The following is a 25,847-nucleotide window of genomic DNA, read 5'->3' on the forward strand; positions in this document are numbered from 1 at the left end:
GATTTCCGGCCTCTGTGAGCGCTCTTTTCCTAAGCTTAAATTACATTTTAAGTTTTTTACAGTTTCTGTTTTTTTTTTCTTTCATCATATTGGTGGTACAAATGGTTGTGGTGCTGTCTCATAACTGAAGGGTCCATCGTTTTGTGCATTCTTCTAGTGTCTCAATGGGCATTTTCTTCTGCTTTTCCCAAAAGAATAAACCTACATGCTTATGTATGAATGAGTGTAGGCATGGATTTCTCTCAACCAGGCTGAATTCCCGCCCCCACCATGCCTCTCGGGTTATGCCACCCACTTATGTGAGTGTAAGTTGGTTTATTGGGATTTGTATTGTTTCATTTACATATATGACGTTGCAAAGGATTAATAGTGACACACAAGAGTATTCACCGCGCAAGCTGAAACCTTGGTTAAAAAAAAAAAAAAAAACATTTGGCTTGTGCTGAAAGTCTTCCATGAAATGTCTCCATCAGCCTTCCACATCTGGATCATGATATTTTGGTCTATTCCAGGGGTCACTAACCTTTTTGAAACTGAGAGCTACTTCTTGGTTACCGATTAATGTGAAGCGCTACCAGTTTGATACACATAGTTTTTAGTTTGATCTGAAATAACATGTTTTCTCAATTTACCTTTTATTATGTTATTAATTAATAATTAATGTTATTGATTTATGTAAAGACACTGATCATGTTAATGATTTCTCATAATAATAATAAACAATCATTTAACGAAGTAGGAAACAGCTATTTTTTAGAAAAGGCCCGCCCACTGTGTACTGTGTACCACTGTGTATAGTAAAAATGACAATAAAAGCCACTTGACTTGACTTGACTACCCACGTTGGTGACCCCTGGTCTATTCTTCTCTGTCAAATCGTTGGAGAGTGTTGATAAGAAGAAAATTTAAAGTCTCGCTACAGCTTTTCACCAGGCAATTCGAAGACTTTGACTTAGTATGTTTTAGCAGGATGAACCTCCACCCTTAAGACCAGTGCCCTTCCTTTATGCAGATAAAAGGAATCAATGCACCTCGACCTCCCATGACCCTGTCGCTGGTCCACCGCTGTTCCTTCCTTGGAGCACTTTTGATAGATACTGACCACTGCAGACCGGGAACATCCTACAAGAGCTGGAGATGCTTTGACCCAGTCGTCTAGACGTCACAATTTGTCGCTTAAATCCTTACTCTTGCCCATTTTTCCTACTTCAAACACATCAACTTTGAAAACAAAATGTTCTCTTGCTGCCTTATATATCCCATTTGCTAACATGTGCCATGATGAAGAGATAATTAGTGTTATTTACTTCACCGCTCATAATGTTATGATTATAATTGTTATGCTTGATCACTATATATGCTAATGCTGGCACCAGGTGTAGGCAAATGGTGTACTGTGTAATGAGGTGACGCCTGTTATCATTTTATCAAGATCTTTGGTGGGGGGTTTTATCTTGGCATTGTTGTAGATCTACTGAAAAAAAGGAAAACTGTTGCCACTACCACTTTCACCATGACAGCATTTGGGATAAGTAGAATATTTGTACTTAATAGAACACATTTTTTATTTATATTTATTTTATACCCATCAGCATTTTTTGACCATGTTTTTATTAAATGGCTGAAAGTGTTTGCCAAAGGAAAAGCTGTTAAAAAAAAAACTACTGATCTCCCCATCTGACTGATTGTTGCTCCCTTTGATAGCACCCCCAATTTGCAATTCATCCCTTGACCGTCAGGACTATGTTTAGCTCTATAATGCTGCATAGCTGGTAATCAGAGAGGAGCTCCAAAGTGGCTGATGGGCTCTAATCTACCATCCCTGCCTGCAAACAGAACGGTCACCAAAAGGAAAGAGGCTTTCAAGAGCTCATCCAAGTCCTACTTGTGTCTGTCTCGAGACTTCATTCAGTCTGAGCCCCTGCTTTGCTTTTTCCCCTCCCTTTTGTCTTAACCACTCCCTCTGTTATTCCATTCGAGCAGAAAGTGCAAGCGAAAAGAGCTCTCGGTTGCACTTTCACTGAGGACCGAGGAGTGGCCTGCACTGCACTGCAAGGCCCTTAACTGCATGTTGTAGAACCGAGATGGGGTTTTTGAGATAATTTAACACCGGTGTTACAGGATCCCTCCTGAAAGGCGACTTGCACTCCCGGCCTCGCTCGCAGCGAGCATTAAATTACCCTCCTTATTCCTTAGACGAGAAGCAAGTAGCCAGTGTTGGCAAGCCACGCTGGACCAGGGAGTACAACGTCTCGCTGCATCCTCAGTGGAGGAACGAGAGCACAATGTTTGGGAAAACCCACAGCTGGATTTAACCACATACCCTGTAAGTGCTGAAACGAGTCAGAGGAAGCAGCTGCTGTTTTTCTAGTTAATGCCTTTATTTTTTTTCTTGATTTCACATATCTCCCTTTGCATGTGTGTGGCCCCCCCTCACCCCCAACTCCAATATTTTTTTTATTGCTTTTAATTGTTAAGTTGGTTTTTACTTTTTAACCCATTAGCGGATTTCTAATATTTATTTTTGGATCAGTTTTCCGATGGCGATCCCAGCCTTTTATTCGACTTCTAATTTGAGCGTGGACCGAACCGTCTTTCGTGCATCACAGCTAATTAAACGTTTCTGTGCAGGTTCAAAGTGAGGTCTGCACTGTTTAGCACTTCATTCTGCAAATAGCATGGGGTAACCCGAGCTGCTTGCAGGTTATGATCATCAGCCATTGTCTGTGGTTTTGCTCATTTACATCTTTTTCTAACGAGATGCAAATGGATCTGATGCAGATGGCTTGACTATAATCTATCCTAATCCCTTTAAAACAGTAGGACACACGAGTCTTTTACTTCGGGTCCTCGATGACACTTTTTAGTTTCAGAATTAGTCTTTTAGCTTTGCAAAATTACAACTTGCAGACTTCTCTTGAAAATGAATGAATATTTTCCTACTCAAGCTGACACTTTTATGGAACAAGAGAAGAAATGTTTGAATTCTATGGAATGCGGTGCCCCATACTCCTGGAAAACTTTTTCTTAGAAGCGTCCCTCTCGTCCTGGAGCTCAGTGAAGAACTCCTCCTGCTTTTTCCTTTCCCTCTCTCCCTCTCCCTTAGCCGATAGAAATAGCCACTAAGCCATGTGCTGTCACAGAGTTAGGTGATGTAAGTTTTAAATCCTATTTGCTGTGCACTGTCCACGTTAAATCACTTCGGAAACTCTTAAGACGCAAAGAAGAGATTAATGTTGTTTGTGTCCAGTTTCCTCTGTGACTAGTCATTACTGGTGGGTCATTTCTGAGACCTCTGATGATGTTCTGCAAGGCCTGTAGCATGCTGAGAATGTCATTCGAAAACATGGTTTATAGAATGTGACCAGGAGTTAAAAGAAAGTTTGATTATGATGTCCAACATGGGAAAGATAAACTAATTAAGCCTCGTAATGAATGTATTTTTGTTTGCCAACGTACACGTGAGGCAACATACAATCCTGGCATGAAGCTGATAAAGGAGATTGCAGTGAAGTAGGAAAGAACGTCATGAATAAACAATAGGTGTTGTAGCAAGTGAACTAATAAATTAAAGCTACGTGGGGTATTTCTGTAGATTTTGTATGGTTGCTTGGAAGTTGGAAGAACAGCCAGACATTCCATAATATTCATGCTTGTTTGCAAAATCTGCCCCAATATGAAACGATGACCTTCTTTGGTGTTACTTTAAAAAGTCATAGGTATCTTAAATGTGTATGGGTTGTTGTGCCCAGATCCATGTAATATTCATAACAATGGAAGGCAGGCAGCGCTATTTGTCAAAGTCCATGTTGTCACTGTTTCCACCAGGCACACAAGCCGTGCCATACCCAAGGACTCGGTTACTCTTCTCACCCAGGTACCACACGAGCCGGGCACGACATCATGCTGAGCTAAAAATACCGCCGACAATTGAGTGGGCCCCAACACAGCCGCTCATTAATGACTCAAAATCTTTCTGAACTGTAAACACAATCCTGTCTTTTGGTGCGTGAAAATTTCACTGTGTATAAAATGGTCTAAAGTTTGCCGTGAGAACAAACTCTAGTATGGTTTTGAACAGGAAGCACCACATTTCATTTTAAGCTCTAGTATGCGGATGTTTAAGTGCTTGTCACACCTGATAATCTCCAGAGAACTTGTACGATGGTGGCATCAAAAAAGTTTTGAGACCTGCTCTGTTCACAAGAAAGTACTGTATTTATCTATGTTTACACACATTCACCATTAAAATAGTCCCCTTGCACAACTTTTCTTTTTGAAACGTGTCAAACACTTTGTTACCGATCTCCTCAACGGTGTCAAAACGGGCAACCTTTGAGCCGGATCTTCATCTTTGGGAATAAGGTGAAGAGATCATGTTGTTTCCGGTGAGAAGCTCACGTGTGAGGAGAGTTTGGTGACAGGGAGCACACGTGGTCAGAATAGCAGACGTGGTCATAATAGCACCAGTTACACAGGCACACTGACTTATGAAGATGAAGGTGCTCCCTGTGACTGTGTGTGCAGTCTTGTGCTGCCATCTGCTGACGTGTTAGAAAACTAATCTCAAAACCTTTTGGTACCACCTCGTATATTCAGGGTTATGAGAAACGATTAAGCATTGTAGACCAGGAGGTATTCAGTACTCGCTTGATTTTTTTTTTTAAGACGCCGTTCAGCGGAACCCATGTTTTGACCCTGTCCGTAGAGGCAGAAGACTCCAGATTCTTTGGCATGAGCTGATAATATAGCGCAGATGAACTGGAAAGGAATGAACAGCTGACTAAAGGGTTGGGTTGTTTTCTTTTTTTGGTGCATTATGTTCTATGGGATTCCTATAAAATTCTTTCCTTTAGGATCTGCCGCTCTTTTGTTAGTCAGGCTGCTTGACTAATAGGCTTGACTCAAATCTGGACTAAACCCATTTTTTTGTTTGAAGTGTATGAAGGGGGGGAAAAGGGGGCGATGTGTAGTCCTTATGCAAGTCTAAAGTTCTGGCAACATGTTTTTGTTTTTATGGCAAGCCTGATACGCTGTTGTGCCAGATGTTTTAAAGGAAAAGCGTGGCATGCTTGTGAAGTCACATTAGGGCAAAGGACGTCAGTTCTCCTCATATACACTTAAACATGGTCCAGTGTTCTTCTGAATATCCCTTCCTGTGCATACATGGTGCGCTTGAAGGATTTTATGCTCTAATGATGGTAGTCCCTCAAACCAAAATCACATGTGGCCATGTTTCTATTTTAGTCCTGTTTACTCGCCAGGTCCCTTGTGTTTACGAACTGTGTGAACAACCCGTGGCCGGAGCTTGACTGAAAGCTTCATGCATTTAAAAAAAAAAAAAAAAACAACAACAAATACCCCAGGATGTTTCACCTCCTCAAACATTTTTCTGGGTCACTTGATGGAGCAGTATTTCATTAAAATGCTGAAAAAGTCAAATCACCACCGATCAGGTTCCTTATTTGAGAACATTCAAATAATTTCAAAGCCGTGCTAGCGACTGCAATCTCCACCATCGTTGCATAATCAGGAATTGTACTTAGTAAGGATTATTAATCGGAAAGATATTCACCGCTTGGTGATGCGGGTGACATCTATACATTTAATCCTCCCACTATTTCCATTCCTGTACGCCGTTGTCTTCTTCCCTCGGTAGATTGTGATGCAAGGACAATGAGTCATACACGAGTGGGTGCTGCCTGAACAAACGGCAGCGGCTCATTTCTTCCCTTCGCGCACCGCTCATTGCTCTCTAGATTGTCTGTGCATATTTTCCTCCCTGCGAATGGAGGCGTGATCCCTGTTAAAGGTGCAAAAGTAGATTTTTCTTTAATGATTTCTTACAGGTGCAAAAAAAAAAAACACGCCTGGAAAAGTATCATAGACCAACCAGTGTTCAACCGAACAACTATGAATCTGGAATGACTGACATTTGCACAGATGTTTTAAACATACTTATATTAACTGACCATCTACACAAAGTTCTACCTCCTTTCCACCATTTCTCATTCATAATCTCTCGACGCGACTTAAAAGATTTTTTTAGTCGAGGCAAATGTCATATCATTTACGAGGCTACAAACGGAGACTTGGACCTGTTTGATCTCAAAGATATTCTTATCGCCCATGTTTGCAAGGGCAATCTGAGCGTAACTGAATTTCACGTTTATGGTGTGGGAAATTGTCCAACCGTTTGGCCTATAAAGGTAAAAAGACTCTCTTGGCCATTGCATATTCAGTAGGATGTGGCTGGAATGGGCAGAAGGATCAAGGGGTAAAAGAGCCCTCACTGCTGAAACAGAAGCTGGTGGAGACAACTCATTGTGTGTTTCAGATAAAGTGTGTTCCATGTTGGGTGGGTTAGGATTAATGGATTGATTTTGAGTTGGGCTTGTAGGAGGAATTGCATTAGGTTCACCAACTTTAGCCTTCGCTCTCCACATGCATCAGTGTGCCTTAGCAGAAATGACCCTGTCGCCGGTTCACCACTGTTACTTCCTTGGACCACTTTTGATAGACACTGACCAATGCATACGAGAAACATCCCACAAGAGCTGCAGTTTTGGAGACCCAGTCGTTTAGACATCACAATTTGGCCCTCGTCAATCTCGCTCAAATCCTTTCACTTGCCCATTTTTCCTGCTTCTAACACATCAACTTTGAGGACAAAATGTTGCTGACTAATAATATCTCACCCACTAACAGGTGCCATGATGCAGATATAATCAATGTTATTCACTTCACCGCTCATAATGTTATTCCTGGTCGATGTATATGGAAGCGTTTGGTACTTCGTCTGCTAAACTGCATGACTAGTATTAATAAATGCACCAGTACACACGTTTTAGTTTGTGCCACGCGATAGCCACAGCTTTCATCTACTCCAAGGTTCGCAGTTAGTTGATACGGACTTCGTCGGCTCCCCGTAGAGCAGCGAAGCGTACGATTCACCACATGTACTTATGATGAAGATATCACAGATGGAAGTGGTGATAGATATGAGTCTTGAGTGGTGGTGGTGGTGGGGTTCTCTTCTTGCGCTAATCAATCACTGGAGTGTCCAACAGGTCGATCTTGAATAAGGAGTGTGTAACCCTAAACCCTCCAGTTCTTTTTCAAAGCAGGATGTAGTAAAAAAGCTGGATGTAGGAGAGAAGTAGCTTTTTCTGCCAAGAGTTCATGCTAAATATTTATAGTAGGCTTTTTCTTTTATATGAGCACCATTTTTCCAGCAATCTACAAAAGGAGATGTATTTAGGTCAAGTTGAGAGAATATACCCAGGGGCGTCTGTTCCGGTGTGTCAAATCCCATCTGCTCTCTTAGCCTCATTGAAAATGTGTTTTTTCTGAATTTATAGGATTTTTTTGTTTCATTCAGCATGAGTTAATATGGACCCAGATCTACGAGCATGATGTTTGGAAAGCAGACCTGAATGAGAGTTGATGCCATGTGTGTCTGTAAGGCTTGGGTAATTAACAGGGACACACTGTTGCCCAATATTTCACTTGGCTCTGGCATCACAGGGCATTGTTCTACACGTGTACGAGTCCCTGCATGTTGTAATGCGTTTCAGCGATTCTAATTAGGACCTAATTAATACGAGTGCGTGGGTTATGCACACGAAGAACCGAGTCCCGATTTCAACACAATGGACGCTTTTTTTGTGTTTCTCATTGTGGTCTAAATGCATGCTTTTAAGTCTATCGGATAATTGATTTTATTGAATTTTCCGTTGTCTGTGCTTTTAATGAACATTGTTTATTTTCTTTTTTTCTTTTTTTGGTTCGTTGAATTATCCTGCTCCTGAATAACATTTGCATTTCCCTTTTCAGTCCGAATACAAAGGCTTTCAGGGGGAATGATGAAGGATACGCTCTTGAGAAGATTGTTTGCTAGTGATTAAGGGTATCAATATTTGCTATTGATTCCCAATCAGAGTGATTGATACACTACCAATTTTTACTAACCTATTTATGCTTAGTGTAGTGTGTTTACAGAATAGTGTCCGATTCCGATTTATCCTCAGATCATTCACTTTGCCATTCCTGTTTCAGGTTGAACCACTTTCATGAGAATATAATGTACGTTGGGCATGACCAATATACCGAAGGCTTCTGTGAGGTATCCGCTGAGCAAATTTAATCTTGTGAGCTGCATGATTGTATTGCTGGAATTTTTTCCAGTTAAACACAATTCATTATCTGCAAAAGATATTTTAAAAGTTTTGGCTTCATTTTCACTTTGTTATTCACCAATGATGGAAACATAAATAGTCTAGAGCCTCACTGCCTTTTTCTTTCTTGCCAAGTTTTTATTTAAATAAAATTTGAATTTTTAAACCTAAAATATGAAAAATATAGAGCAATTTTAGAGTGTAATCTGTGTATCGTTTATGTACATATTTACATAAACTCTACAGGGGTATTCTAAAAAGAAGGCACAGTTCACCAAGTTGATCTCACTTCACATTTAGTTCCATTAGTACTCAATTACATTGAGTTCTCTATCAGCAAGGGAAAAAATAAAGCTGGATTGATGCATCAACTGATGACTTCAATTATATTTGGTCTGGACTATTGTAAAAGTTTAATTTCTTGTCTTTTGTTTGATCGAACTTTACACTATGATGTTTTTCAAAACTGTTCTCGTTCTCTGCTCCCGCTCGCTATTACCAACCCGGCCATAACATGAGCATATATTCGAAAGCACAGCATTGGTTTGTGCTTATGAATGTTTTCAATTCAATTTTTGTTTTAGCAGTAGAAAATGGCATGATCGGAATGAGCAGCGTGTATCCAACTTATGACCTTGGCCTCGTTTTGTACATGACGACTATTTGTTGGCATTTTCCATAAGCTCATCCATACCACAATGTGAACACTTTTACAGAGGTGTCCACTTTGGAAAGAGGAGATTCTGTGTATGTGAATGGAAAGCTAAAACGATCATTAAAAACTCATCCAAATTTTAGGTGGTCTCTATTAATTGGCTGAAAAGGAATATTAGGACATATTGAGTCAGTGGCACATCGGAAGTCTCAGGATTGAGAAGCGTTGTGCTAAATAGAGACACTATGGCTTGTATTGGCAAGTATTTTTCTTTGGTAGCAATCGAGGGATGTTGAAGAATTACTGGTCAAAGTTTGCATTCTGGTCATTTCAATCTACAAGGGCATTCCTGAAGAGCCTGAAAACATGGCTCTATGTCTCTTCAACATTCTGCATGGAGAAAGAAGATAAAGGCTGTGAGCCGTTTGAGAATAGAAAGTAATCGGTCGCTTCTGTTACGGCTCTACAGGCAATTTTTTTTAACATTGAGCAGGTTCTTTTGTCATGGTTGGCATAGGCACTAGCAACTCTCACGATACAGGCAATGTAAGGACACTGTTGTGCCAAGCTAAAACAAAAATACCTGCTGTGCAACTGATCTGGATACATTTGAAAACGGCGTCTTCATCGGAAAAACGCTCCACGCCCACAACTTCGTTTTCAATTGTTTCACAACACTTGTTTTCTGAAAACGATTACGTCTCTATACTGGCAACGACTAAAATGTCATTTTCAAAAGAGTTTTCAAAACTGGACGTCTCCGTGTGGATGGAAGGCCAAAATGTAGAGAAATATATGCGGTTTCAAACGAAACCCTATTAGTGAGGACATGGCAAAGTGTTTTTTTTTAAATTTAAAATCATTATTTCAGATGTTAAATATGGCCTCATACATCTTTAGGAAAGTCTGCATATTTGAGTCTGGAAAAGTATGGAATTTTGAAATGGAAAAATGTGTAGTAACCCTTCATGTGTGCTTGCCACAAATTGAGAAGCACAGGATGTTATTGGTGTGTTGTACAATTGCAATTTGTCTTCATTGGATCTAAGATCAAACCTGTCCTAGCATGGCAATGTCTTTGTGCACAAATCATGAAGACATTTTTGACAAGGTTGGAGTGGAAAAAAAATCTAGTCCAACACAGAGGCGTGACCCCCAACCCCACTGAACACCTTTTGGATGAACTAAAACACAGCTATGTGCCAGACCTCCTCCTGACATCACTGGACATATTTAGTAGCGTAGGACAAGCAGAGTGTGTGTCCAGGCTGCCGGGTCCGTTTGAATGTGTAGTGTAACAAACATCGATGTTGTAATTATAGCTACTTACCAGAGTTTGCAGTTTTCATTTCACCACCTGCTGCGCCACACACGTGGGCCAAAGCACAATCTGTTTTCTAGTAGTTTTTACGAGATTGGAATAATTAGTGTGTGCACGGATGACCGAGGATCGTTTTATAATAAGGAACACGCAGGTATGTGGAAACAGAAATGCTATCGCAAAGCTGTCATGTCTGCTTTTAAATAACTCCCATATATTATTACTTTACATTAGCTACAATTATTTGGGTCACTTAGGTATTTTAGTAGATGCACGTATAATCTGCACACCTCAATATTTGTGAAACTGAAATATGGATACATTTCTGGAAATGCTAAGCCTGATTAAATCAGTTAGTAAACCGCCGTTTATTTTGCTAGTAATGTGCTGGGAATTTTGATTAGCCTGAAAGTCACCTTTCTCTTGTTACAGCTCTTCTGTTCAATCTAATACCAGCACTATGCCAATTAGATTGTGTTGCGCTGTATGACCTTGACAAGATTTGGGGTGTGTGTGTGTGTGTGTGTGTGTGTGTGTGTGTGTGTGTGTGTGTGTGTGTGTGTGTGTGTGTGTGTGTGTGTGTGTGTGTGTGTGTGTGTGTGTGTGTGTGTGTGTGTGTGTGTGTGTGTTTTACTCCATAGAGTTCTTCTGCACCTTTTTTTTAATACCGGCTCTGATAGAATGTGAAATAAAGTAACCCGTCTTATGTGTAGAATGACAGACTACAGAATAGATTGAGATCTGAAGAAATTGGTGAGTTCGTTCGAAACTCACTAAGTGAGCTGAAATTTTGTCACCCCAATCAAAACCTAAGATTTACAATTAATACAAATGTTGAGTAATAAATGTTTTTTTTTTTTTTTTTTCCCCTGATGCCCTTATTTTTAACAAAGACAATATGCGTGATGCGGCAAAGCATATATTGAGCAACCACATTGGTACAGGACTGCCACACTCAAAGTCCTCTTTGGTTTGGAGCCCAAATTTAATCATCTACTGCAGATAATAATTTGTAATAATTTGTTGGGAATTTGAACTGAAGGTTACTTTTTCAGTTATCAAAGTTAAAATAAATAAACACATTTTTGAGACTCCCAACGAAATATACAGGATGTATACAAAGTCCTGCTTTATTAGGGACATCTGATGCATCTGGGAACATGGATTATATGAGCGGTTACTGAGCTATGTGGGACTCATTGTTTGCTTGAAATGCAATAATTCTAGACTTTTGGTTTTCTCATGAAAGTACACTAATTGCTTAAATAGGCAGTGTTGAACCAAAGCAAGAAATTGAGAATCTTATCAAGGTCAGAGTTTCTGTAATCATTATTTTGTCAACATTACATCATTTGATATTAACCCCTTATAACCACCTGTGGGACCTCCGATCAGTATCTCGAATGAATGAATGATTTTAGAGCAGATTCTGGTCAGACCGATAGGACGAATGAGCAACAGCGTTGTGTCCGTGCTCAAATGAATGTCATAATTGGAAATTTCTGCAATGGAATCCCATGTACTGTTTGATCAGTCCCAGCATTTCGGAAACTTACCATGGGAACTAACATCTGGGTATCTTTTATGCCAATTAGAAATTTGGGGAAATTTGTGTAACTAAATAAATATAAACATTTTGTTTGGTCATAAGCTGACATGCATGCAAACTAATACAGACATTTACAGACTACAATACAGACTAAGACATTTTTAACTTGGAATTATTTGCTAGAATAATTGTTTTGAGCAATATCTTACACACAGAAAAGTTTTAAACATAAATGTATGTAATATTTATGTACTTGAATACAATATGGACATTTTTTGACTTGCAGAATTCTAGAAATGATGTGTGTTGTGTTATGGAGAAATGTACAGTGCATGTAGGGGCGTGGCCTCAGCAGCCCTGCAGTAAGTGTGTTATGTGCATGTGATTGATGAAATTCATCTGCATTAAATCTGGTTGTTTTAACCAAAATGATCCTGCAAGATTATTTTTTTTCAACATCATTTAATTGTTATAGGATAACCTTTTTTTTTTTTTTTTTTTAATTTTTAATTTTGCAAACCTAGTGCAATGTAACCCATAACTCAAAGAGATTTATAATAAATGTTAATTTACCTGCTGCTTGTTCTGGTGCTGTATAAAACTGACAACGCATCAGTTCTTATGCAGAATATCTACTGACATCTAGTGCATCAAGTCAAATTGTGTTATAACATACTGTAGCATATAGTCGTGCGCACATAATTATCACTGCACATTCCACCGAGCTGAGCATGAGCCAATACATTTTTTCCGCACTCCCGAGCGCTGGTATAGTGTCTCCAGTTCTTTTTATAACCATTGATGAAAGTTGCATGTGTAGATCATCCGGCTGGGAAGGATTACATTTTCGGTCTGAATAAAAGGGTTGTCCTGATTTGGACCAGAGGCCATGCTGGGATGCTTTGACGCCAGACAACGAGATTGATGAACAGCATGGGCTTTTGATGAGGAGCAGCATAATGTAATAAGGGTTCTGGGCTGAGTGGCCTGCTGTGCGCTGTCTGCTGCAACGACTTGACACGCGTATACAATTTTGTTTATATGCTCCTTTTGCATATTTGGCCGAGATTTGTTTGTTGTATATTGAGCAGTTTGGTGTTTTTTTTTTTTTTTTTTTTTTGTGTTGGCATGGTGATGTTTTGTGTCGGGCGATTAACAATCCCAGTGTATAGAACCCACGGGTTGTTTTTACTCTCTCTAACTCTGTCCCGCACTCTTTTCAGGAGGCAGCGGTGAGGGCGTGTACCAACGCTCTTGGCGCCGGGATCAATTGGTTGGCGGGCGTGGCCAGCGGGCTGGCTCCTCCCCCACCCGGCGGCAGCGTGCGCTCCCAGCTGCCTTCCCCGTGCGCCCCGCGCTCACCCGGCTTGCGCACCCGAGCCCATGCCCCCAGCACCACGCGGCCGGTCAGCGTCATGTGCGTCCCGCACACCATGGAGACGGGCAAACACCACAATTCATCGGACACAGGCCAGGGGCATGGACATGGTGGGCGCGGTGGAGGAGTGCCACTCGAACCCTTTGTCCACCAGGTGGGTGGCCATACCAGCATGATGCGCTATGATGACCACACTGTCTGCAAGCCACTCATCAGCCGAGAACAGCGCTTTTATGAGTCTCTGCCGCCTGAGATGAAGGAATTCACCCCAGAATACAAAGGTATTATTTTAGATTTACAGATCTTTTTTTTTTTTTTCCTCGCATGCAACTGAATTAAGATTTAATCTGCAAACTTGTTGCCCACGTACTCGCATAAAGCCAGTCTGCAGGGTACTAAGAGTTTCCACTTAAACAGGATGTTCAACAAGCAGATGGGCTCAAGGGCAGTTTTGTCGCAGTAAACACAGAGTAAGAGACCAAGCCATTAATCCTTATTCCAGACCTCTTCCTCATTATGATTTGTTAAGGCTGATGCTGCTCTTGCTTTAGTAACCACAACAAACCGAGGACAAGGGCCAGGTACACAGCATGGAGCTGTTTTGACATTCAGCATGACAGCGGCTGAGACAAAGCAGCATATGATGTCTGATTAGCTTGAGTGAAATCCATCAGAGTTAACCGGAAGACTTATCCAGAGCTTATGTAACCTAGTGTTTACAAAGACGTTCATGCACAGTGTCCTCCTTGTGACAGCTCAATCCTGTTCATTGTTAGAAAAGCATTAAAAACAAGTCTCTAAGTCTCTAAAACCAAATCGGTGCATACTTACTGTACAACCCCAATTCCCAAAAAGTTGGACACTAATGCATAACCCCCTAAATCCATCTTTTATCCACAACAGAACATAGAAAACATATTAAATGTTTAAACTGAGGAAATGTACCATTTTAAGGAAGAAATAATGTCATTTTAAATTTTAGAGAGTCTCGAAGTAAAGATTTCACAATAATATTCCTCGACCTAAAATTGCAAAACAGATAAATATCTCATCATTTACAGTAAATATCGTCAAAAGTTTAAAATAATCTGGAGATTGTGCACAAGGGACATGGGCGAAAATCAATATTGGAAGCTTGTGATATTCGGGCGCTGACTGCATTTAAAATAGTCATCATTCTGTAATGGAAATCACTGCATTGGCTCATTAACACCTCCAGAAATCATTGTCTGTGAACACAGTTTGCCACAAATGCAGTTTAAATCTGTATCATGCAAAGAAGGCATGCGCAAACATGATCCAGAAATGCCGCCATCCTCTCTGTGCCAACACTCATTTAAAACGTACAGAGACAAAGTGTAAAACTGTTCTGTGGTCAGACGAATACAAATGTTTTTTCTTTTCGGAAACTATGTACACCACGCCCTCCGTACTAAAGAGGAGAGGGACCATCTGTCTTATCAGAGCTCAGTAAAAAAACAAAGAAAAAAAAATGCATCCTTTGATGGTGTGGGTGTATATTAGTGCCTGTGGAATGGACAACATGCAAATTTGGTAAAACTAAAAATCAGTGCTGAACAGTATATACAGGTTTTAGAGAAACCAATGCTTCCATACAAAATGTCTTTTTCAGGCACAAGCACTGCATATTTGAGCAAGACAAGGGTAACTGTATCTATTACAATAGCAGGATTTTGTAATAGAAGAGTGTGGGTGCTGAACGGGTCTGCCGGGGGTCTAGACCTTTTGCCATTTGACATTTGGTCATCATTAAACGAAAAATACAACAAAGGACACCCAGAACTGTTGAGCAGCTAGAATCCCGTATCAGACACACATGCGACAACATTACTCTCCCAAAATTTCAGCAACTGTTCTCCTCATGTTCCAGACGTATACAAACAGAAGATGTGATGCTACACAGTAGTTAACATGGCCCTGTCCCAACTTTTTTAAAACCTGTTTCAGACATCAAATACATTTTTATTTTTATTTTAGGTTAAACATATTTGCTATGTTTTGATGGTGAACAGACCACTGCATGGCCAACTGGAATATACAATCTAAAAGTAACCAAAGAATTACTACTTTTTAACTTCTTTAATTGCTTTTATTTGTATTTTTTTTTATTACAAAAACAACCTCAAAAGAACCCACACATATGTGCTTTAAAAATCACTCCCAGTTTTTAATTCAAACTTCCTTCCTTTCACTGCTAATAGGTTATGCCTGTTTGTGTTCAAACTAATTCCAGGCCATTACCTTCTGCACCTGGATCCATTGTGTTATTGGAATTGTAACCCTCCTCCCTGCCAACTGTTTGTCCTTAACACGGAAGCGTACATGAGATTGTTCAGAGCTCGTCTCTCAAAGCCTGTTTAGCCAAATGGCTTGTGTCTCCCCTTCACCCTGGCATTACTGCGTGCAGACACACAGCATGCCTTCCCCGTGAAGTAACTCTCACCTCGCGCACTGATTGGAGTAAATAAATACATGCATCTTAAACTCCTGGCCACCTATTTCAGTCCGTGCTTGAGTTAAAGCTTCACGCTCATGCTTTTTTCCATTCGTGAGAATTTGTCCCTTGCAGTGGGTGGCCACACAGCCGGTTTAAAAATAGCGTTGACTCCGGGAGCTACAGGCTCAACATTGTTTATGCATGATGGCAGGCTTGGAAGAATCGCCCTCAAACCTTAGAGGTATGTTTAAAATGGTGTAAAGAGCTATAAATAGATGAACAGAGGTTGTGTTTGGGGGCGAGACGGCAGTGGTGCAAACAATGGCTGAAGTGTTGCTCCAGCTCTACAGACAGTCTGATGATGTGACGGCCATACGCGCGATCACATCTGATTTTAAACATCTATTTTTTTTACAATATGTCCAATAAAGTTAAAAAAAATTTGAGGCACAAGTTACGGTACAAGGCGACAGAATGCAGTTAGCATCTACCCAAAAGTGCATTGCTAGCAGTTTAAAATATTTACGTATATACAGGTTGGTAAGGTTATGATACATGATAGATATAAATGAATAATGACAGATGAATGAACATCATGAATATAAACAAACAGTACATGGAAAGGCAATAATATACAATAAAGGAGATACTGTATACTGTGTTTATAAAAAGCTTATATACGTGCAAAATTATATGGAGAGTTCGAAGGAAAAAAAAGGATATCTACAGTATGTGCAACATATGCAATGGTTGTAATAGTGCAATTTTGAGTATTACAGTATATATAAAGTATATTATGAGCAGCCCAACATATAGTAATGTTATTATATGATTTTCATGAGTTTAAATGTCAATTTTTTTGTTTAGTTTTTTATAATTTTTTAAATGCAAATTCATTTGTTGCCTTTTTTGAAATTCATGTTTCCATGCAGATTATTACACTTCTATAATTCTACACACAATCATTCAAAAGATTTGCATTAATCCACAATTGTAAAAGAGGTAATCTAATGATGTCTTTTTGTGGTTTGTCATGATCTGGAAGTTCGGATGCTTTCGGTTATGTTTGGGTGCAGCTGGACTTCATTACAAGCCAATTCAAGTAATCAGTGTAGTCAGTTTTATGTTTGGGTTTTTGTTTTATGTGATTCATTTGACGTTTGCTATTATCAACCTTAAGGAAACGTGACCAAAGAGGAAAAAAATAAACATTCTCCAAGGCTATTTATTACTTACTATATATAGATGAGAGTTGTGCACTAACCTATATTGCTAAAAGCATCTACCGAAAGGTGATGAAAACTCCAAATGATTCAGCACTTCAAAGCTTTGAACTGTGTGCCATATTTATCTTTGAATTTGTTTTTGTAATGTGGAAAGGCTTGGACCTTTGATCCTCAACGGTGCTTAAAATAAACCATGCCGGTAGTGAGCTACATGTGTCAAGTTTAAGTCCACTTTTTGTGTTTGAGCTAAAAAAAAAAAAAAAAAAAACCCCACAATACAATGCTAGGTACTTTAGTGCCCTGGGACTTTTAGACCTCTGAGAAACACTAAATCCTTAATGGCCATTAAACTGGAAACCCTTCCCGTATTAGCACACTGCTACAGGAGCTTTATTTCACTGGCTCATAAACAGATGCATTCGCTAGCGTAGCAGGCACACACAGTCCCTGATATAGAGCTGCTCAGCTCTGACATCAGCACTGTCTTCATTCATTATCTCCAGTAACTGGGATGACATCACCAAGGAGGGATCACAGAGCTAAAAAGGCCATCCAGTAGCTGCGAGTCAGCTGGATGATGCATGGTCTGTTCCCTTTCTTGCTCCCTCCCTATCACACTTCCACACCCGGCCTTCTCTCCTTTCCATCTGCTGACGCAAATCGATTTAGAACGGAATCAGTCACGCTGACATTCTCCCGAAGTAGCCTTTCATTCTGAGGCATTTTTTCGGTCTTAAATATTTTAGTTGTGTAGCATCGCCATGGTAAATGCACAACTTCTTCATAGTTTTATAACAGGTTTGTTAAATATTTTATTATATTGTGATCAATGATGTCCAGAATCCACTTTACATTTAAATGCCCCAACATTATTTCCAACCTTTTTTAAGGTCTATTGATCCGTTGTAGTTTTAAATAAGCACCTTTGCTTTAAGGTAAATTAACCATTATCTAACCTTCCATGCAGGCGTGGTCCTGGTGTGTTTTGAAGGCGACATGGACGGCTACATCAACCTAGTAGCGTACCCATACGTCGAGAGCGAAGGCCTGGACCATGAAGAGCTGCCCGAGAGGGACCAACCGCGGCGGAAACACTCGCGCCGGAGCCTGCACCGCTCCAGCAGTGAGCATAAGGAGGAAAGAGCACCCCATGAAAGTGACAGCAACGACAAGTGAGCCTTTATATAGTCATTAGGAAGAAGGATGTGGGTCGAATGTGGACGGTTCAACCATACACTCATTGTGGTGGTGCGATTTTTTTTATTTTATTTTGCTTTTTCTACTACTTATTGATTAGTGCAGCCAAAGCAGGACAGATGTATTGGAAATTCGATATGGACTGTGAACATTCACAGAGCTGAGACCGGTCATTTAAAAGGGTGTTAACTTACAAGGGTGCAGTACACGGTTGAAGCTGCTTTAAATAAGAAATAAGCACTGTATGCAGTCACTATTGAAATTTCATTACTTCATTCTTCACATGATGAGTGGTTATGTTATACATACACAAACCTCTTGTATTATGTGGTTTAAACACCGTAGGCAATTAGTAATATGGATCATATAATATAATATGGATCATATATAACTAGGTTAATGTAACATAAAACCATAGCTTTATGCTTCCCCATTTTCAGAATTTATTTATTTATTTATTTATTTATTTATTTATTTATTTATTTATTTTAGCACAGCCTGCCCTAACCTGCACATTTGAGCTGAAACTATTTATCCTCTCTGTTTGGCTGTAATAAAATGTAATTGAAATGCCTTAGATAGAATGTTTTAGTAATTCAGTAATTTGTCATTTCTATATCAATCTGTTGATACAAAAAAGGAACCGTTTTTATTTTTTTTTTATATCTTATAAAAGACTGATTACTTGGTTTTTTTCCTCTTTCAAAAGCTTAGTGCCCTTAATGATATTCAATACAGTCACTAAGGCAATGTGATATCCAGTGAGTCAATTAGGTTGTGTCCTAACCTTATGCCTACAGCAAGGCTAGGCATAAAGTTATAAGAATAACCTTATGCGTCTCTCTTTTTTTTTTTGTTCCTATGTTGTAAGTCTGCAAGAGCTAAAGAGTCCACGTCTGACTTGCAGATCTACTCCGACGTTCCCTTCCAAATGCTGGATGGCAACAGCGGCTTGAGCACAGAAAAGATCAGCCACAACCCCTGGAGCCTGCGCTGCCACAAGCAGCAACTTAGTCGCATGCGCTCCGAATCCAAGGAGAGGAAGCTTTACAGTATCCTGCTTTACTCTGTGCTTTAACAGGCTCTCTTTTGAGGCTGGTCCGGCTCAAGATGATTACGTGACCAGGAAAAATTCCTCACAAGATCCGATTCTTGTCTGGTGGGGAAAACAAAACCAAAGCAAACTGCTGTATGTCTCAGACCCAGCAATATTGTCAGTGGGCTGTTTTGTAACCATGACAGCAAAGTTATTTTACATGAGTGCTATAAAAATAAGACGTCAACCCAGAAGGCGTGTTATTTTAACACGGTTACGCTTAGCAACTTACGCTTAGCAACTCTCAAACAAAAACGTAATTGTTGCCTACGAACCATTCATAGATGCTGAATGATTTAACTTTGGCCCACGTAATCTTTTCTCGAAAGCAAACCTTGTAAAATTATACATGGTATGTAGCCAGCTACAAGAGCCACTTCTTTAGAGGGTTCACTGGTTCCCTGATAGGTCACTGTGTTTGCTGAAGAAAAAAAAAAAACAGAGGGTGATACCAAACAGCTGCAGGTAAATTGTTGGTTTGGATGGGCTCGTTTTTCATGCCGAATCGGGTCACAATAGTTTCCATAACAAACTGTATCCCAGAGGTTGAAATCAGGGTATTTTGCTCTGAAATGTCATGCCTTCATGTCCCACGGAATGTAATCTCCAAGAAAATGTAATATAATGATATAATGGGAGCTAAAATAATGGATCTTTAGGAATTCAAGTTCATGTATTTCTGGTGGTCACCCATTATTGTCTAGTTATCCCTAAAGCAAATATAATTATACAGCTGCTGAAACTGGAGACAGTTTGGATTTTCCTCTCGGTTTACTCATTTGTGTCTTGTTTAGGTTTTACTAGTGTTGAAATTGCTAATTTCCTGTACTTAGTCTGAAGGCGCCACTTGGGATTTAACAGTACGCAACTTAATTTATTCGGAGCGCCCCAGAAATCTGGCATAATAGACCGGCTATCCAAAAAAAAAAAAAAAAAAAACGGGTGTATGTTTTGTTCTCTTTTCTAAATCAGAGCAGTGGGTTAGCAACTGTTATGTGGCATATTCCTATTCAAAATTTCTTCAGCAATGCTTCCATACTTTTCAAAACAAACAAAAAATGGTCTTATAACATAAATTTTATAAAAAATTAAGTTTTTTTAGTTTATATGAGAAAACGTCAGTGTTGGAATTGTTCCTTGACTGAGATCCTCTTCAGAATTTCTGCTCCTTGAGAACGTCGTCCATCACTTCAGCTGCCCCTGCATTCTGGACCTGAAGATGGGCACGCGGCAGCACGGAGACGACGCCTCCGAGGAGAAAGCCGCTCGTCAGATGAAGAAGTGTGAACAGAGCACCTCCGCCACCCTGGGCGTACGTGTGTGTGGGATGCAGGTAAAGATGACCATACATGCATCGTTTCATTCAGACTGTTTGCGTGTCCGTTTTCAGAAAATGCCCTTTAGATTGTAGCCAGTGCAAACACTGGGTATATGTGTCTAAGCAGCAATCCGCATTTGCATGTAGTAAAGGTATCCCCCAGAGTTACGATGGAAATGCGTTACAATGCATCGGAACTTGAAAATAGCGTAAGTTACATGTATATATGTGCGTGGCAGCGAGTGCATGCATGAGCGCTGGTTTGCGAGTGGAAGGCGTAGGTAGATGCTCTCTGTTTTAGGGCCTGGTGACGCAGATAAAATGGAGACAGACGAGATAAAATTACGCTTCGAATACCAAAACCACACAAACAATACATGCTCTAAAGCAGTTGAACTCTGCCGACCGAAGAGTATCCGCATCGTAAAATCGGAAAAAAACGTAAGTCGAACCACAGTAATTTGGGGACTTCTTGCACCTGGTTTGCTTCTAATATAAAAGAAAAAAAAGAATCGTCAGAGTTCATTTTTATAAGATGTTGGTGTTCACTGTGATTGTCTGATCCAACAGCAGTGCTCTTGCATCACCTCATTTTGCAGTATCTTGCGTGGTGCATTTAAACATAACCTAATCAAATATGTCACCTGATGTGACTGATTTTGGTTTCTGTTTTCTCTGCGTTTTGTCATCCGACCTGCTAAATTTATTTAGCAGCCTGTCAAACAGTTTTGCGCAAACCATAGTGTTGGCACTCTGTTAGCGATAAAGATCACGTCCACAGATGGCATCAAAATGTGGAAAATACACAAACACCTCTTCTTAGTCACTACTGGGTTTTCAAACTCTGAATTCAGCACTGTTTTTATTGCGAACTGTACAAGGATTATTCGTTGTTGTTTTTTTTTTAAACAATTTTAAGAACAGATATCTGAACTTGTACATGACCTGATACAACATTTGACTTAAGTATTTTAATATTATTGTTAATTTTTTTTTTTTAAACCAAAACTTCACACAAACAAAAAAAAAATCATAGAGGCAAATTATTTGATGCTTTTAGTGTTTTCTCTACACACGGAGCATTGTGTTTCCCTACAGACCATTATTAGTGATGCACCACCCGCTAAACTCTAGATAGGTAAACACAGAAGACGCTGCAGAATGGAAAAATGGAGGAAGGGTTACGGCAATTAAATGCACTAAATGGGTTTAGTTTTCATAGATATTCTTGTATACAATTTCAGAAATAAAAATGTTTTTTTCTAAAAAGGAAACAAAAGACTTGTTCATTTTAAGAAACCCATCTTATATTCTCTTGTATATTTAGTATTGCACTTTAACAAAGAAAAAGTACTTCTTTACTGATTACTTGATTAACCAATGACATAATTGGTAGAATAGCATTGCAGCCCTAGTTTGCTCCATGTTTGTACTTTTCCTCAGCTGTTCTCTGAAGCACTGAGAATGTACATCCTGTACAATATGCATACGCAGCGTTTAGTGTTCCAGCCACCACCTTGTTTAAGTACACTGTGGCGCTTCGCTCAGGCTTTTCCAAGCAGGAAGTGGCTTTCATTATTGGCTTTCTTGCTTTCTAATTCTAGAGCCATGACAAGGGGCTGTGAAGTGAGGAATGAGGCTTCAGTGCTTAGTGACGTGGCTCCCGTTATAGCAGTCTAGCTGGGAATGAGGTCCGACCGAAACAGCGTGTAACTCTGATAACTCTATCTGCAGAGAAAGACCCGGAACAAAAACAAACCAGAGCGAATTAATGCCTCGCATTGCCCTGCCATGTTGATTGATGAACTTGTGCACAGCCGTGACGCTGATATACTGAAAACGGACCTCAGAGATGTCGTAATTAAAGGGTTTTTTTTAAATAAAGGTGGTCTATCAATTCTATCAGTTTGGCAGCTGAAAATTTAAGTGAGGTGTTACAAATAAAATAATGTGCATTGTAATCTCAAATATCGATATGTTGTCTTTACATATAAAAGGAAAATGCAGATGGTCCCCTAGTTCTCGATCTCACGATAACGATACAACAAAAATGTAAAACGTAGCAGCACATGCTCCGCCCTCCACTCGAGAACCATGCTCGCCACATACATATATCAGGGTTCTTCAATGTACTTGAATTTCATTGGATTCAAGGCTTGGACAGTACTTGAAAACAAATATAGGTGCTTGAATTAAATGAAAAATATATATTGGTATATAGAATGGTGCTTTAAACTTGTCAGGAGTCAATGCATAAAATGAAATACTAGTCAGATAGCTATCCTTACAGCAAAAATGATCATGTCCTCTTTACTACTAGAATATTTGTTTTGGGATTTTGAAGCATTACATTGCTAACAGTGTTTCGAGTGTTTTTCTGTTGCGGTATTTCCCCTTGATTTTATACTGGACAGTGTTTTGGACTGGACAATCAAATGAATGAAAACATATATTTTATGAACTGCCGCTTTTTTCCTTTTTTGTCCCAGGTGTACCAGATGGACACGGGCCACTACCTGTGCCGCAACAAATATTACGGCCGAGGTCTGTCGATCGAGGGCTTCCGCCACGCGCTCTACCAGTTCATGCACAACGGCGCCGAGCTGCGGCGGGACCTTTTCGAGCCCATCTTGAACAAGCTGCACAGCCTCACATCCGTGCTCGAGCGCCAGGCCTCCTACCGCTTCTACTCCAGCTCTCTGCTCATCATCTACGAAGGCAGGGAACCCGAGCGGGCCGAGGCATCCTCCGAGAAAGAGACCACCGCAGGGTGCCAGTCTCCGCCCCCGGACCCACCTCCGGCCCCGAATATTGACGTGCGCATGATAGACTTTGCCCACAGCACCTACAAAGGCTTCCGGGACGACCAGACTGTGCATGACGGGCCCGACCAGGGCTACGTGTTCGGACTCGAGAGCCTCGTCAACATCCTCGAAGAGATTCGCAAGGAGAACCAGTAGCAAAAACAAAAAAAACGGATCTTTCGCCTCAGCGTTTTTGTTACGAACCCCCACTTCCTCCCTCATCCTCACTTATTTCTGTACTGTCTACATGTACTGTCTACATGGTGGCAGAGACAAAACCTGACGTTTCTGTGAAAGGTGACACTTTGAGACAAGCAGGGTGGTTTGGTCCCCTGCGTCTTTCAGCCATCAGCACTAAGAGCACGGCGGGTGTTACGAAGCTTTTCGAATATAAGGGGGAATTGGAGGTGACCTCTGGCTGGGTCTGTACTTGCTCCCCCCTTCAGAAACGGACACAAATGGCAGGAACGGCACCGTGAAACAGGAGCGGGATTGTTTTTTGTTTTCTTTGTTTTTTTGCCCGTCCTGTGGATTCGTCGCCACCGTGTGGCCATTTGAGGTTTTGCAGTCAGATAGGAGGAAGCAGCCACAGCTCAGGGCAAGTCCAGGGTCAAGTCCTTTTTACATTGTCCGGTGGAGGAAATGTGAGCGTGTGTGTGCGTGTGTGTGCGCGAGTGTGTATGGAGGATAGCAATGTTTGGGGAATAGATCCCCACTGCAGTATTCCTACAGGGGCTCAGAAAAGGGAGCAGTTATGAAAGCTTTACTGTAAAATAAGGGTGGAAGGCTGACCAAGCCCACCCTCTTGATAAAAATAAAAAAGGTGATTCCTACCTTGTCCTATCAAGTACCATCCGCAGCCTAGCTGTGCAAACAAAATGCTGTTTGAGATCACATGCTTTTTAAAATATATTTTTTTATGTTACATAAAATAAGGTTATTTCTGCAGTTATTCACTTCAGTTAGAGCCAACATTTCATTTTGGCATTTTTTTCCTCATTATTTTTTAGTTTCTTTTTGTTTTGTTTTTTGCATTAATGTCCTTTCTTTTAGGGTTTATGGTAGTACTGCAAGTCCTAGTGACAGCGTGTATATCTGTAGACCCCCCCTTTTTTTTTTTTTCCCCCTCTGACATATGATTATGCTGAAAGAGATCCTTCTTAACTTTTGCACTTTTAAATTGTGCTCTAAAACCATCCAGCATGGTTCTCCGATTCCAAACCCTTTCGCTTTCACCTTGCCATTTTAAATTCCTTGTTTAAGGACTGTTCACACAATCGAATGAATTATTCACACATTCAGAGTAAAATGTCCTTCAGCACATGTAGCAAAACGAGTAGAGAATTCACCTTTGCTTTCCTTTTTGCTAGTCGTATCCCCTTCTCCCGTCACCACCTGGTTAGGGTGTTGTGTGTATGTGTGTGCGTGAGTGTGTGTGTATGTGTGTGCGTGAGTGTGTGCGCGTAGATGGAACTATAGCCATTGTCTTTTCTGGTGATCAGTGGTTTCTTTTTCCTCTCTGGCACACCACAGACTTTTCTTTTATTCCGGATCGTCGTCTCCGTGTGTTCGAATGCGACGCCTCGTCCTGCCCATGTATACTGCGTTGAAACGATCACTGTTATATTGTGATCACTGACCTTTATAGAGGCACCACCGATTTGTATTGTAATGAAGAATCAAGAGTGGTCATCACTAGTCTAGACTAGATTCGTCCTGCTCTTGGATATCACAAGGATAGACAACCGATTTTGCATAGTCCACTCGTCTCGGGTAAAAGCCCTCGTTCTCTTTGTCACGTACATCACTGTGTACAGGGAAAACCCCAGACTTAAACTGTTTTCATAATCATTTGTCCAAATGCAAAGCAGATATACTGTGTGACCTACATATCTGAATATATATAATATAATATAATATAAATAACTGACCATTTTGCTGTGCAGACATTTATCACAGAGCAGTTGATTTTAAAGAAATAAAAGAAAAAAAAACACAAAAACTAAACAATATACAGACAGGTCTAGAGATTTTTGTGCTTTGTGATCATGGTTCCAAAATCGAGTTCAGCTCTCCTAGTGTGTAAATACTTATCCAGGGTTAATGTTTATTCAGCCTTTCAGTGTTCGTGAGCCAACCAGGAAATGGTCTTCTTTACTGTAACAGTAAGTCCGTTCTGTGCCAGATCAGGAGGAAGAAACGCTCACACGACTAGCGGAAAACCGAAAGTCGCCGTCTTTACGTGTCGGGATGAATGAAATCAAAAACAGGTCTCCTCTGTGGTGGATGTTCGTAGTCTTTCCATAGATGTCGAGATTGTAGAGGGGAAAAAATTATTGCTTAAAAATGTACCCCCCACCCCCCCTTCCCTCTAAAAAAAAAAAAAAAAAGTACGTATTTCTCCTTTGTTGTTGCATGGATGGATATTTTTTAAGAAGATATATGACATCTTTGAATGTGAGTTATAAATCATTTATTTAAGAAAATGGTTGTTTGGTCTCGTTTCTTTCGGCAAACGTTTACTTCAAAAACACTACCATTGTTACATTAGGATTTATTTCTTGGTTCTTTACAATTAATTGACCAGTGGGAATCCTAATATTTTACTGTTAAAACAATTTCTAATCTCACTCTGGAGGAGGATCGTGACCCTCACGTGGCTCTGTCT

The 25,847-nt window shown here is 40.3% G+C and overlaps 1 protein-coding gene across 1 annotated transcript in view; it reads left to right on the forward strand.

Moving 5' to 3' along the window:
* Positions 1 to 25,163, forward strand: part of ip6k1 (inositol hexakisphosphate kinase 1) — a 35,111-nt gene extending 9,948 nt beyond the window's left edge. The window contains 6 exon segments of the mRNA XM_046875159.1: positions 12,926 to 13,361; positions 17,732 to 17,936; positions 18,833 to 18,855; positions 18,858 to 19,013; positions 20,215 to 20,390; positions 22,865 to 25,163. Of these exon segments, the coding sequence (XP_046731115.1) occupies positions 12,926 to 13,361; positions 17,732 to 17,936; positions 18,833 to 18,855; positions 18,858 to 19,013; positions 20,215 to 20,390; positions 22,865 to 23,335 (1,467 nt within the window). The 3' untranslated portion in view covers positions 23,336 to 25,163.
* Positions 25,164 to 25,847: the final 684 nt, after the last annotated feature.

The sequence above is a fragment of the Silurus meridionalis genome, chromosome 19, assembly GCF_014805685.1.
Source record: "Silurus meridionalis isolate SWU-2019-XX chromosome 19, ASM1480568v1, whole genome shotgun sequence".
Classification (NCBI taxonomy): Eukaryota; Metazoa; Chordata; class Actinopteri; order Siluriformes; family Siluridae; genus Silurus; species Silurus meridionalis.